The following is a 15643-nucleotide window of genomic DNA, read 5'->3' as shown; positions in this document are numbered from 1 at the left end:
CTACCCTGTGGACTGCAACACACAAGACTTCCCTGTCCATCACCAATTCCCAGAGCTTGCTCTCACTCATGTCCATAGAGTGGGTGATGCCATCCAATCATCTAATCCTCTGTCATCTACTTCTCCTCCTGCCTTCAATCTTTCCCAGGGCTTCCCTGATAGCTAAGTTGGTTAAGAATCCGCCTGGAATGCAGGAGACTCTGGTTAGATTCCTGGATTGGGAAGATTCACTGGGGAAGGGATAGACTACCCACTCCAGTATCTTTGGGCTTCCCTTGTGGCTCAGCTGGTAAAGAATCCACCTGCAATGCGGGAGACCTCGGTTGGGAAGATCCTCTGGAGAAGGCAAAGACTACCCACTGAAGTGTTTGGCCTGGAGAATTCCATGGACTGTATAGACCATGGGGTTGCAAAGAGTCAGACATGACTGAGCAACTTTCATTTTCAATCCTTCCCAGCATCAGAGTCTTTTCCAGTGAGTCAGTTCTTCACATCAGATGACCAAAGCATTGGAGTTCCAGCTTCAGCATCCGTCCTTCCAATGCATATTCAGGACTGATTTCCTTTAGGATTGACTGATTTGATCTCCTTGCAGTCCAAGGGACTCTCAAGAGTCTTCTCCAACACCACAGTTCGAAAGCATCAATTCTTCAGCATTCAGCTTTCTTTATGGTTCAACTGTCACATCTATACATGACTACTGGAAAAACCATAGCTTTGACTAGATGGACCTTAGTCGGCAAAGTAATGTCTCTGGTTTTGAATATACTGTCTAGGTTGGTCATCGAAGAAGGCAATGGCACCCTACTCCAGTACTCTTGCCTGGAAAATCTCATGGATGGAAGGGCCTGGTAGGCTGCAGTCCATGGGGTTGCACAGAGTTGGACACGACTGAGCAACTTCAGTTTCACTTTTTACTTTCATGCATTGGAGAAGGAAATGGCAACCCACTCCAGTGTTCTTGCTTGGAGAATCCCAGGGACTGGGGAGCCTGGTGGGCTGCCGTCTATGGGGTCTCACAGAGTTGGACACGACTGAAGTGACTGAGCAGCAGCAGCAGGTTGGTCATAGCTTTTCTTCCAAGGAGTAAGCGTCTTTTAATTTCATGGCTGCAGTCACCATCTGCAGTGATTTTCGGAGCCCAAGAAAATAAAATCTGTCATTGTTTCCATTTTTTCCCCATCTATTTGCCATGAAATGATGGGGTCGGATGCCATGATCTTCAATTTTTGAATGTTGAGTTTTAAGCCAGGTTTTCACTCTCCTCTTTCACTTTCATCAAGAGGCAAGAGTTCCTCTTCACTTTCTGCCATAAGGGTGGTGTCATCTGCATATCTGAGATTATTGATATTTCTCCTGTTAATCTTGATTCTAGTTTGTGTTTCATCCAGCCCTGCATTTCGCATGATGTGCTCTGTATGTAAGTTAAAATAAACAGGGTTTTTAAACTCTGGATTAGGCTCTGGCTTTAGGGAATGTTGTGGCTGGTTTGCTTGTCTCTCTAGACCACTCAAACTTTCTCCATATCTGCAATAATATTGTTTTGCTTTCTTATCAATTGTGTGTTCACTGGAGTAGCACTTTTAATTTCCTTCAAGAACTTTTTTTTTTTTTTGCATTCACAACTTGGTAGCAGTTTAATGCAAGAAGTCTAGCTTTCAGCTAATCTTAGCTTTTGACATGCCTTTCTCACAAGGATTAATCATTTCTAGCTTTTGATTTAAAGTGAGAGACGTGATTCTTCTTTCTCTCTCTCTCTGTCTCTCCCACTTTCTTTTTCTCTCTTATCTTCCATTTACTGCATGAAAAGTAAGCTGATATTTAGACTTGAGTGTACCATGAAGCTTCATTATTTCCCTGGGCATCAAAATTCTAATTTTGGCAGAAATTAATTGTTAATTATCAGAGAATAAAGAGTTTCTCTAATTATAGGAAACAAAATTGAATTTGGCCTGAATACTTTTTTTCGTAATGTCTTAAATTTAAGAAAATTTGTTCATACACATTGGCTCTTTTTTTTTTTTTTTTTTTTTTTAATCTTGCTTTGCTTACCACTGTCAAAAAGAGGCACTAAGACCTACAGCAAACTTCATTCCAACGCTGGTCCAGATGACTTCAGTTCAGTTCAGTTCAGTCGCTCAGTCATGTCCGACTCTTTGCTACCCCATGAATCGCAGCATGCCAGGCCTCCCTGTCCATCACCAACTCCCGGAGTTGACTCAGACTCATATCCATCGAGTCGGAGATGCCATTCACCCATCTCGTCCTCTGTCGTCCCCTTCTCCTCCTGCCCCCAATCCCTCCCAACGTTAGAGTCTTTTCCAATGAGTCAACTCTTTGCATGAGGTGGCCAAAATTACTGGAGTTTCAGCTTCACCATCATTCCTTCTAAAGAATACCCAGGACTGATCTCCTTTAGAATGGACTGGTTGGCTCTCCCTGCAATCCAAGGGACTCTCAAGAGTCTTCTCCATCACCACAGTTCAAAAGCATCAATTCTTCAGTGCTCAGCTTTCTTAGCAGTCCAACTCTCACATCCATACATGACCACTGGGAAAACCATAGCCTTGATTAGACGGACCTTACTCGGCAAAATAATGTCTCTGCTTTTGAATATGCTATCTAGGTTGGTCATAACTTTCCTTCCAAAGAGTAAGCGTCTTTTAATTTCATGGCTGCAATCACCATCTGCAGTGATTTTGGAGCCCAGAAAAGTAAAGTCTGCCACTGTTTCCACTGTTTCCCCATCTATTTCCCATGAAGTGATGGGACTAGATGCCATGATCTTCGTTTTCTGAATGTTGCGCTTTAAGCCAAATTTTCACTCTCCTCTTTCACTTTCATCAAGAGGCTATTTAGTTCCTCTTCACTTTCTGCCATAAGGGTGGTGTCATCTGCGTATCTGAAGTTATTGATATTTCTCCCAGCAATCTTGATTCCAGTTTGTGCTTCTTCCAGTCCAGTGTTTCTCATGATGTACTCTACATATAAGTTAAATAAGCAGGGTGACAATATACAGCCTTGACATACTCCTTTTCCTATTTGGAACCAGTCTGTTGTTCCATGTCTAGTTCTAACTGTTGCTTCCTGACCTGCATACAGATTTCTCAAGAGGCAGGTCAGGTGGTCTGGTATTCCCATCCCTTTCAGAATTTTCCACAGTTTATTGTGATCCACACTGTCAAAGGCTTTGGCATAGTCAATAAAGCAGAAATAGATGTTTTTCTGGAACTCTCTTGCTTTTTCCATGATCCAGCGGATGTTGGCAATTTGATCTCTGGTTCTTCTGCCTTTTCTAAAACCAGCTTGTACATCTGGAAGTTCATGGTTCACGTATTGATGAAGCCTTACTTTATTATAAATATGACTTACTTTATTATAAATATGGTGCAGAACTCCTTTCTCTGTAGGAAAAGTGACACCTCACAGATTGACGATGTTATGTATTAAATAAATAAGAGTTAATATTAGTGTATCATATGTTAATTTCTTTTTTTATGAATAGTATTTCTTTATATTTTCAGGTCTAATTTTCCTTGTTATGGCTTCTTAGATACACCCATCATTTAAAAGTGGACATTTAATTTCCAAATACATGGGTTTTTTAAAGTATCTTTGATGCTAATTTCTCACTTAAATGCTTTCTTCTCTGCAGTCACCCTCTGTGGTTTTTTCAGTCTTTTAACTTTATTGATGCTTTCAATGGCTAAGTCAAAGATCTCTTTTGGCAAATGTCACATTGCACTTGAAAATATGTGGGTTATTTTCAAATATCTTTTGATATTGAATTCTAACATAATTCCACAGTGATAAGAGAACAGACTCTATGATTTCAATACCTTTAGACCACCTAGTTTTACATCCCTGGATATGTTCCAGTGCCTCTTAGTTTATAGTCTATGGGGATTTAAAAGAATTTGTATCCTACTCTTTTGTGAAAATGGTATAAATCTTAACTGTGTTGAATTAATTGGTTTACAGTGCTTTTCAGGTCTACTATATCCTTCTACTTTTCTATATATCCATTCAATTAAATTTTGAGTGTTTGATATTGAAACTCCAACTAAAAATCTTAATTTACCTACTTCAAAATAATTGTAATATATGGTAGAACTATATGTAACTTTGTTCTATATTTCCCAACTTGCCTATAAGCATTATCAATAATTTTTCTGAAAAAAGAGAAAAAAATAAAAATAAGAGATTTTTTTCTTGTTTGAACTGTTAAAAAAACAAAATTTAACTGAGTAAATGTGAAGACCTAATTGACTTTATGAGGTGATTCATGAATTGGGCAGCATCCCAAGAGTTATATAGAATGGAAGTTTTTTTAATAGAAAGGGGAGTGGGGCCAGGGAATTACTAGCAAAATCAAAGAAAGGATTATTTTGGGGCCAGGACATTCTTCTTCCTTTGGGGGATAGAAAGGGCCATGTGACAGATTACCTAATTGGTGCTGACTAGGAAGTTCCAAACTGGTTGATTAAGATTCCACTGCTGGTAAAGGCTGATACTGCAGTTAGGTTAGGAATTAAATCTGGGTTTAGTAACATGGGTTTTAACACAAGTGATGCCATGTGGGGTGTTTGGTGTTTTTCTTAACAGAACCTCATTTTTACTGTATTACAGAGAATTTAGTGGCAAGTGAGATGTGTTTACCATCTCTCTTTTCACCTATTTATAGGAGTGTTCAAGAGGAAATAAGATGTTTTGGAATGGATTCCTCAGAAATTGAAATTGTTGATGCAGAGGTATGTACATTGAGTACATAGAGTCATGCCTCATTTCCATAAGGTTGACTGTTTAGTTAATGTGTGTGGCCAAGGTGGGGGAAGAAAAGAATTTTCCTGCTACCCTTCTAGGTTCTCAGGTAAGATGCACCTGTAATTAAGACAGGACTAACAGGAGAAAGACAAATGGAAGCTTAGTAATGGATATTAATATATCTCTTACATACATGGGAGAGACCCAATAATATTGAATAACTCTCTGAAATGACTCAAGCCACCACCTTGAATACCATATTCAGCTAAGATAAAAGAAGGTGATGGGAGTGGGTAGTCAGTAGTGGGGATACAGTAAACAAGGGTTAAGTTTTTCTGCAGATTTAAGTCCTGGCCTTCTGCATTAATAAGTTTCTAGAAACTAAGAGTCATCCTTTTCTACCTGGTGCAGAAAGGGAGACACACTTATAAATGGAGATTTCCTTTATAAATATAAATGTATCTTACAAAAGGGTAACTTCTATTGGTTTTCAGAGCTCCTCCTCTGCCTGCTGTTTCTTAGAAATAACCAGCTCAAAATAACTCTTATGCCAACAAGTCATATTTGGGGGTTACAATTTCAGCCTCCCTTGACCTATGTATAAAGGTTTTTAGTTTGAAGTATCCCATATGGACATAGAACATGAGTGGTATTCCATAGTTGACATTTTATAGTTATTTCTTATTGGAAGCAGTAACAGCCATGCTTGGAATGGTCCCTGTAGTAGCTTTAAAAAGAATTAAGCTAACCTCTGTGCCAGACATCATTCAGTCTTTTTGACTTGTGAATGCATTTTGAAATCAGAGGTTATATAGCCTATAGCCTGCTCCTATAGGCTATGTGAGTAGACTCATGAGATGGCAGAGTCCTCTGCCCATTATGGGTAGAATGAATCCATAATTAATGTGAATTGTCCCCCATCCTTTCCTTAAGCCATTAAATGTATCATCCAATTATCCATTCACCAGACGTTCCACTAGAGAACCCTATAGGGATACACCTGAATAGAAATATGAAACTTGGGTCTGCCCTCAATAATCTAAATTCTAGCCTGGGAGATAAGATCGAAGTGCAAGAAAAACAGATATATAACAACAAATAACCATCCCAGGAAGCCTTCCCCAATGAATAGTCTTTCACCTTACTTGTTACTCCATGGGTGCATATAACATAGCTATTAGGCTGATTCACTGTGGTGGTGATAGTACTATAGGGAGAAAAGACAGCTTGGGTATCAGAAGATAAGAGCTCAATTCCTGATTCTGCCATTTACCAAATTAATTATGTGACCTGGGGAATGTTATTTTACCATGGGAAGCCTCAGTTTCATTATGTGTAAAATGGGAGTGGTAATAATCTCTGCCAGGCTACCTCATAAGGATTAGATAACACTCAAAGGAACTGCATTTATTGAACTGGACAAAAAGTTTACTTGAGTTTTTCCATATGATGTTACAAAAAACCTGAATGAACTTTTTAGCCAAACCCATCTCAGGATATTGTCTGTATTCCTGCAATAGAATGAATCTTCTATGAGAGCAGGGGTAGTAATGTTCATCAGCATGTCACCAAACACCTTGAATAGTACTGGCTGCACATAGTAGGTGCTCATAAATATTAAATACACAAAAGAGTATTGTATGTTAAAACAGTCTATTTTTATAGCACTCTTCAAATGTCTGGTAAAGGGATTTAAAGAACAATATTGACAGGTTGGATGTGTAGACTGTCAGTTTGGCTTTCAGCCTTCCATGTGATTTTGCTTAAAAGTATTCACATTCATGAGACTGTGCAGACAGCAGGTGTTTTTAGTATTTAAGTTCTTCTGTAATATGGAAATACTATGAACATGTATTTTCAATATGAAGTGCTGGTTTTTCTATTATATTTTCTAACTCTTGCTCATTCAATAAGCTACTTCTATGTAGATAAAACATCTCCCTTCTGAAGAGGTATCTCTGCTTAACCCAGCTTTCTGTTCAAGATGGTATGAAACAGCGAGGAAATTAGGTAGAAGAAAGTTAATTTAAGTGGAACAATGCTCTGTTTATACACAAGCTAATTTCAGTTATGTTAGGAAAAGAGGCCAAGACATCCATATAGCTCTGGCCATCAGTCTGACATCTACATAGCTGACAGCCTGACTTCATCAGTCTGTCAACAAATACTCACCCAGGACCTGTTGTGTGCTATGTGTGAAGAATCCAGTCCTTCAACTTAGTGTTTTGAGGAAAGTTGGATTAAAAAAGAACTCTCACTTTATAAACTTTATAAAACCTAAGTAATTTTAACATTTAAAGGTAAGTTTTTTTTTTTTTTTAAGAATCTTATAATCTTATCACAATGGCACAATTGCTATTTAATTTTGCTATTTCCATTCAGTCTTGGCCTACCATCACTTGTGTTTTTGACTTTGTTATAACGATAGCTTGCCTGCTACTCCATTTCCTTTGGTTATCACTTATTGCTAAAGTCTGTCTTTGGACAGTCTCAAATTTAGTCATTTCAGTAACTGGACAATATACTATGGTATTGAGGGACTTGTGTTTCCAATCAAGATGGAGCAACAGGGACCAGATTGACTTTCCTGCCCAAAACAGCCAAAAATAAAAGACAAAAAATACGATGTAACAGTTTTCAAGATAATGGACAGAAGGCAACAAAAGACAGGGACTCTTAAGAGATGGGAAATTAATGAAATGAGCCCTGCAATTGCCATAACTTACTACCTAGCGAAATTCCAGGCCATGTAGCCGAGAGGGAAGACACACAGGGATCCCAGTAGAATTCCTGAGCTGAGGAGACTGAGGCGAGACTAGATTGTCTAAAGTTGCTTGCAGATTACCAGAGAGGAGAGGGCTGCATGGATGAAGGTTGCTATGGGGATCTGTGAGGGAAGAGAACCACTCAAGAAATTAAAGGAAACAGTGCCAGCATTCATACAGGGTCGGTAATGCTTCCTGTTTCTATCTGCCACACTGGAAATTCTCATAATACACAGGACACGAGGCATAAGAGTACACAGAGAGATCTTGCCTCAATTATGGGGGAAAGTTAGCCCCAGGCTGACTATTGCTCTGGTTCTATCAAGTCATTAAGGGAAGACCAAAGGGATCCTAAAGGAAATCAACCCTGAATATTCATTGGAGGGACTGATGCTAAAGCTGAAGCGCCAATACTTTGGCCACCTGATGCAAGCCGACTCATTAGAAAAGAACTGGATTCTGGGAAAGATAGAAGGCAGGAAGAGAAGGGGACGACAGAGGATGAGATGGTTGGATGGCGTCACCAACTCAATGGACATGAGTTTGAGTAAACTCTGGGAGATGGTGAAGGACAGGGAAGCCTGGTGTACTACAGTCCATGGGGTTGCAAAGAGTTGGACACGACTGATTGACTGAACAACAGCAACAGCAAATGGGCCAAATTGTTTTAGGTAATTTAACTACATTCCAAAACAAAGAGTGTTTCTAGGAATGCAAAATGATCCAATACCCAAGAAATAAAATTAACAATATTTGGCATTTAGTCAAAGATTACCAGGCATTTAAAAAAGCAATAATATGTAACTCTTATTGAAGAGAAAACCCAATCAATAAAAACTCACCCAGATCCAATACAGGTTTTAGAATTAGTGGACAGGGATATTAACATATGTGTTACATATGTTCAAATTTTCAAATAGAGATGTGGAAGATGGGTTAAAGTCTCAAGATAAAATTCGAGCAATGAAAACAACACTGGATGGGACTGATGGCAGATTAAACATTGCAGATTTTGTAGACTGGGAAATTTAAAGACATTATAATAGAAATTCTCCAAATAAAGAGAAAAAAAGTTTTAAAAGAACAAGAAAAAAGGAAAGTGTATCAATTGGCTGTTAGAAACTTTTCAAGTAGCCAAATGTACATGTAAATGTAGTCTCCGAAATGTAGAGGGAAGCACAAGAAAAAATATTTGAAATAATAATGGTCAGAGATTTGTCCACATTTGATAAAACCCGTAAACCCAGAGATTCAAGGATCTCAACTGAACCTAAGCAAAAGAAGAGTGAAGAAAACCACACAAAGCATACCCTGGTCCCTGCCAGGTATCATAGTATCTTGATCTGTTGGCTGTTACTATGGACTATGTTATATTTAATAAAGCAGGTTCTGTTGAGAACAGCTACTAAAAGGCTTCCCTGATAGCTCAGTTGGTAAAGAATCTGCCTACAATATGGGAGACCTGGGTTTGATCCCTGGGTTGGGACGATCCCCTGGAGAAGGGAAAGGGTACCCACTCCAGTATTCTGGCCTGGAGAATTCCATGGACTGTATAGTCCATGGGGTCGCAAAGAGTTGGACATGACTGAGTGACTTTCACTTCACTTTTCTAACTGGCAAGGAATTGAGAACAAGGCAAAGTATTGAGAACAAAGTTCTCTCCACGAAACCACCACTTCACTGTTTGAACAGCAGTGGCTTTAAGTAGTAGCATCAATGCTAATCCAAAGCAAATTCTCATGAATTGACTCTGTCCCAATGACTTTATTTTAATGATGAGTTTAGATGAGTTGTTGCCAGCTACTGACATTCTGTCACCCATCTGTAGAGATCTGTTGCTCCTGAACTGTGTTGCACTACATAGGCATTTTGGCAAAATTGGAGCTTGTACATTTTCAGAATGTTTTTCCACTCAAATCCATTGTGCCTGGAGATGGCAGGCAATTTTTCAGAAGATGCTGGCTTTGACCCTGTACCAGGGACTGAGTAGGGCAGGAGAATCGTAGTGTACATGAGACTTGGAAGCACTTTGCCCAAGCTATGTATTAATGAGGAGGACAGGACAAACCTGACTCAGGGAGCAATCATGAAGGTTTCTTTCATTGATTTTATAACTACAGTGTTCAGTTCAGTAGCTCAGTCGTGTCTGACTCTTTGCGACCCCATGGATTGCAGCACACCAGGCTTCCCTGTTCATCACCAACTCCTGGAGCTTGCTCAAACTCATGTCCATCGAGTTGGTGATGCCATCCAACCATCTCATCCTCTGTCATCCTCTTCTCCTCCCACCTTCAATCTTTCCCAGCATCAGGGTCTTTTCCAATGAGTCAGTCCTTCTCATCAGGTAGCCAAAGGATTGGAGCTTCAGCTTCAGCATCAGTCCTTCCAATGAATATTCAGGACTGATTTCCTTTAGTATGGACTGGTTTGATCTCCTTGTAGTCCAAGGGACTCTCAAGAGTCTTCTCCAACACCACAGTTTGAAAGCATCAATTCTTCAGCATTCAGCTTTCTTTATGGTTCAACTCTCACATCCATACATGACCACTAGAAAAACCATTGCTTTGACTAGATGGACCTTTGTCAGCAAAGTAATGTCTCTGCTTTTAAATATGCGGTCTAGGTTCATCATAGCTTTTCTTCCAAGGAGCAAATGTTGTTTAATTTCATGGCTGCAGTCACCATCTGCAGTGATTTTGGAGCCCAAGAAAATAAAGTCTGTCAGTGTTTCCACTGTTTCCCCCATCTATTTGCCATGAAGTGATGGGACTGGATGTCATGATCTTCATTTTTCGAATGTTGAGTTTTAAGCCAGCTTACGGGGAAAATCTGACAATTGGGGAAGAAACTTCTGGAGTCCCACCCTTGAGATATACACTCATTTCTAGTTCACAGTTGCATCAGGTCTTGGAGGTTGCATTGATAGCCTGCTCCATGTCTAGCCTCAAAGGCCATGCTTCTCTTTTAATTCCTTTAATGTATTATTCATGGAAACAATTATGGAATGAAAATGAATCTGTGGGGTGGGAGGTGGGAGGGGGTTCAGGATTGGGAACTCATGTACACCCGTGGCTGATTCATGTCAATGTATGGCAAAACCAATACAGTATTGTAAAGCAAAAAGATTCAAAAAAGATTCTTTGCTTTGTTTCTTTGCTTCATTTTTTCCCAAGCCATTTACTATTACTGTACATGTTCCATCAGTTAAGATCATTTGAACTCACTGCATTTCTGTTGATGGGCTAAAAATTATGAACGTACAAAAATGGACATCTTAACATCCAAGTATATATATTTCCCTTGAAAATCACCCAGGAAACAAGGAGCTAGTGATTAAATTGTTATATATCTACGATAAAGAGCAGAACCAAGAGGACAGAGAAAGAGAGGTCATATCATATCTTATTGAATATCTCCCCAGCCGAATATCTTTCTCAGTGTAATGAAAAGATTGACACATCCTCAGAAACATATTGCTCATTTTGAAGAGTACAAAACACTGTACTTGAACAGTGAAGTTGCATAGTTTCCTGAAGTTCAAATGCTGGGACCTGATCTGGATGAACGTGCTCCAACAATCAGCTTCCTTAAGAAAAAATGAGCATGCATCTATGTGTTAATCTAGTCTAAAACAAACACACAAACACATACACAATCTTTTGGCAGAGATTTCCAAGATTTCACTGATAAGCCAGGTACTTAAATTTCATATGAACAGTGAGCCCCAGCCTATTCAGAAAGGTTCCAGTTGTTATGTAAGTGGAAGTGGATCACTAAGTGTGAATATAATGTATATAGTTTAAAACAACAGATAGCTTAGACTGAGCTTGAAATCCCTGGAGTATATCACTCATTCTGCTACTCACTTACTGTATGACCTGCTCGTTTTTGACACTATCAAATGGGGAGTTTGCACTAGAAGCTCCCCAGGGTCATTGCTATCTCTCTGTTACTACATAGTGAAGGTACTTTTGTTAATAATACTTTCAACTTTAGTTTGTATAAAAAAGAGAGACGTGGTTAAACAGCCCCCAATTGTCCTTTCCTTTCTCTAAACCTAGTCTGCATGTGGAAGATCTGTAGAAAAATGGCCCCATCAGTGGAAGGTAGTTCTCTTACAGCCTTCCCTCTTTTCTGAACCAGCATGCAACCAACACCTTGAAATGCACACACACATATGTATGTGTGTGCATATGTGTGTGTGTGTGTGTATAGCAACAGCCTTCGATTGGTACACATTTTTCTTATGCTTGTGCTTTTACCACATCTATACCATATTTCTCTTCTTCGTTTTGATGTTGGATAGCATATGACACCCATAATCTCTGCTTGTTGTTACCTTCCAGCAATTTGTTTCAAGTACATGTTTCATGATAATTCTGTTAGATATTCAATTTATTGAAACAATGTTAGAAATGATGTAAAATATATCAAAGCTTGTGTTCTACCTGTGTTTCCTGTCATTTTATATATCTCTTTGTCACCAAATTGAAATGTCATCTTCTCCTTCCCTTTTGGAAATTCCTAGGAACCAGCAAATACTATAGAGATTGAACTTTCTGAATCATCAGATTCTATGGACTCCTTTAATGAAAATTTTGTTATGTCTGATGACTTCAACACAGTGTCCTTGCCAAGCATACCTGCATCACCTGGTGGGTACATTTTAACATTTGGATGGGGACTATCAAAAGAAAAATAGTGATCTACAGAGTAGTTAGTTTTTCAAATGAAGATAGTGTTCTGTTTATAATGGTGTGAAATCACAAAAGTGAACTGTAACTTCATCATCTGTAAGTTTTTGTGAATGATGATTTGAGAGCAGTGCAAATTAATATCTCAGCAATGGTTCAAGTGTTTGGGAAAGATGATATTATTATCTCCAACTTATTTTTTTAAGTTTTTATTGAAATATGTGGAATCTAGATAAAAATGGACTCACAGACACAGAAAGCAAAATTATGGTTACCAAAGGGGAAGGATGGGGAAGGGATAAATTGTGAGATTGGGACTGAGATATACACACTACTATTCATAAAAAAAGATAACTAATAAGAACCTACTGTATAGAACAGAGGACTCTACTCAATACTCTGCAATAACCTATATGGGAAAAGAATATATATATATATATATATATATATATATATATATATATATATAGCTGAATCATGTTGCTTTACACCTGAAACTAACCAACATTATAAATCTCCCATTTAATTTTGATCTAAAGATTGGTGCTAGATCTCAGTCCTTGGAGGAGTAGCACCTTATCTTTTCATACTTATGCAGCCTTTTTTGTATATTAATTGCAGTCCAAAGAAATCTCTTTAAAAAAACACTGTACTATAAGAAGAATTGTTACTAAAGAGTGAAGTGATAGTCTCTCAAAAACAGTGATGTTTACTACAGAAGTTTAAATAGTAAAGACATTTCATTAATATAATTTTATGAAAAATATAATACAAAACAACGGTGGAGGCAAAATGCAAACCATGTCCTCCAATTAGCTGATCTTATCATTGATAACTTGTAGAATCCCCATATATAGAAGTAATGCCTGTATTTTTGAAATATTCTAGTTAAAAATTCTTCCAGTATTGCTGTCAATCTCAAAGCTTTGTTTAAAAAAATCCTTCGAAGAGAAAGACAAGTACCATATATTAACACATATATATGGAATCTAAGATAGTACTGACGATCCTATTTGCAGAGCAAAGGAGACACAGACATAAAGAATGGACATTTGGACACAGTAGGGGAAGGAGAGTGTGGGATGATTTGAAAGAATACCATTGAAACATATACATACATCTATGTACACTAGATAGCCAGTGGGAATTTGCTGTATGATGCAGGGAACCCAAAGTCTCTGTGGTGCTCTGTGACAACCTAGAGACGTGGGATGGGGAGGGATGTGGGAGGGGCATTTAAGAGGGAGGGGACATAGGTATACGTATAGCCTATTCATGTTGATGTATGGCAAAAGCCATCACAATATTGTTAAGTAATTATCGTCTAATTAAATTTTTTTAAAAAGAAGAAAAATCCTTTCTAACCAATTGTTTTTGGTGGAGTATGGGCAAAGTCCATGAACCATGATTGTGATTTTGAAAATGTGTAAGACCAATTTAGTTTACACACTGTAAAATCTGCTCTTTGGGGTGTACAGTTCTTGACAAAGGCAAGGTCATACATCTACCACCACAGTACAAACAGAACAGCTCTGCCACCTCCCAAATTCCTTTGTTCTGCCTCTTTGAACTCAAACTCTGTCCCTCATCCTCTGGCAACCATTGATCTCTACTCCATTGATCTCCGGTTTCCTTTTACCAGAATGTCATGTAAATGGAATCATACAATGTCTAACCTTTTTGGCCTGTCTCTGTTAACAAAATGCATATAAGATTCAAATGTGTGAACCAGTGGTTCATTCCTTTTTTCTTGCTAAGTAGTACTTCATTTTATGAATGCGCCACGGTTGTTGTTGTTGTTGTTTTTTTTTTTTTCCAATTCATCTGAAGAAGAACATCTGGATTGGTTCCAAGTTTTTGGTGATTATAAATAGAACTACTAAAACATTTGCATAGAGGTTTTTTGTGTGCCTATACACTTTTAAAGCATTTGGGTAAATTCTTGGGAGTGGGACTACTGGGTCCTATGGGAAGAGTGTATGAAGAGAACTGCCAAACTCTGTACTGAAATGATTCTATCATTTTGCATTATTCAAATAATGTTCTGGGGGCTGCTGAAGGAAAGTCATGTCACACCACCTCCAAGAGCACTTCAGGCAGATCCAAGATCCTGTCTGCTTGGGAACCTAGTTTTTCAGAAGTGCTTTATGACTAGGTTTGATTTGATTTGATTAGTTGAAACATACCAAATTCAAGTAGCAGAGCCAAAAGAACTTTTATAATGAAAAGACACAATGTGAATGGGTAGGGTGCCTGCCTATGCTTGAGTGTATGGAGGTAAAGTGAGACATTCCCTCCTTTTACTTCATTTTCAAATGTGAACAGATTTTAAAATAATGTCCTGAATTACTCCTGGTACCTGGTGCATCTAATCCATAACATGGAGTAAAAGTGTACCTTCCTGTTTCTATAATATATAACAAGAAATAAACAGAAATCTGTGTAATCTGTTTTGGGATGTTAGTAATTTAGCCTTTTTTGTCATGAATTCCAATCTTTTCTTCCTCAGAAATGTACTCAAGGCAGAGCTTTGAATCAGAACCTGAGATGGGACATGTGACTTATGTGTATGAGTTGAGGCATGTACACAAGGTGGATGATATGGATGAGAGAGAAGAGTCAGATGAGGATGTCCAGGAGAACCAGGAAGACCAGGAAGATGAAGAGGACCAGAAGGAAGTCCAAGAGGACCAGAAGGAAGTCCAAGAAGACCAGGAGGAAGTCCAAGAGGGCCAGGAGGAAGTCCGAGAGGGCCAGCAAGAAGTCCAGGAGGGCCAGGAGGAAGTCCAAAAGGGCCAGCAGGAAGTCCAAGAAAACCAGGAGGAAGTCCAAGAGGGCCAGCAGGAAATCCAAGAGGGCCAGCAGAAAGTCCAAGAGGGCCAGCAGGAAGTCCAAGAGGGCCAGCAGGAAGTCCAAGAAGACCAGGAGGAAGTCCAAGAGGGCCAGCAGGAAGTCCAAGAAGGCCAGCAGGAAGTCCAAGAGGGCCAGCAGGAAGTCCAAGAAGACCAGGAGGAAGTCCAAGAGGGCCAGCAGGAAGTCCAAGAGGGCCAGCAGGAAGTCCAAGAGGGCCAGGAAGAAGTCCAAGAGGACCAGAAGGATCAAGAAGACCAGGAGGACCAGAAAGAGCAGGAGTATCAGGTAGGCAGGGTGGGCCAGGTGGATCAGAAGGGCCCGGGGGACCAGTAGTACCAGCAGTATGAGCAGTACCAGAGACCCAGGAAGACCAGGTGAACCAGGTGGAGCAAGAGACTGGTCCTCCAGTTTGGCTGCTGATATCAGAGATCGGGTGCTCTGGGAGTCTTGCTCCACATATCTATCTGTACCACTATCTCTAAAAAGCCCCAAATGTCCACTCTTGTGCTCAATTTCACTTTGCAGAAAGCACACTCTTTGTTTATTTTAAAATTGTGTCACCATTTC

General features: G+C 39.2%; 1 protein-coding gene across 1 annotated transcript in view; it reads left to right on the top strand.

The window, feature by feature from the left end:
- Positions 1-15643, top strand: part of PASD1 (PAS domain containing repressor 1) — a 58638-nt gene that overhangs the window by 28525 nt on the left and 14470 nt on the right. The window contains exons 4-6 of the mRNA XM_070289631.1: positions 4685-4751; positions 12058-12184; positions 14733-15361. Of these exons, the coding sequence (XP_070145732.1) occupies positions 4685-4751; positions 12058-12184; positions 14733-15361 (823 nt within the window). The remainder of the gene's footprint in view (positions 1-4684; positions 4752-12057; positions 12185-14732; positions 15362-15643) is intronic.

The sequence above is a fragment of the Ovis canadensis genome, chromosome X, assembly GCF_042477335.2.
Source record: "Ovis canadensis isolate MfBH-ARS-UI-01 breed Bighorn chromosome X, ARS-UI_OviCan_v2, whole genome shotgun sequence".
Lineage (NCBI taxonomy): Eukaryota > Metazoa > Chordata > Mammalia > Artiodactyla > Bovidae > Ovis > Ovis canadensis.
The sequence above is the reverse complement of the archived record's forward strand: the minus strand, read 5'-3'. Positions and strand labels throughout refer to the sequence as shown.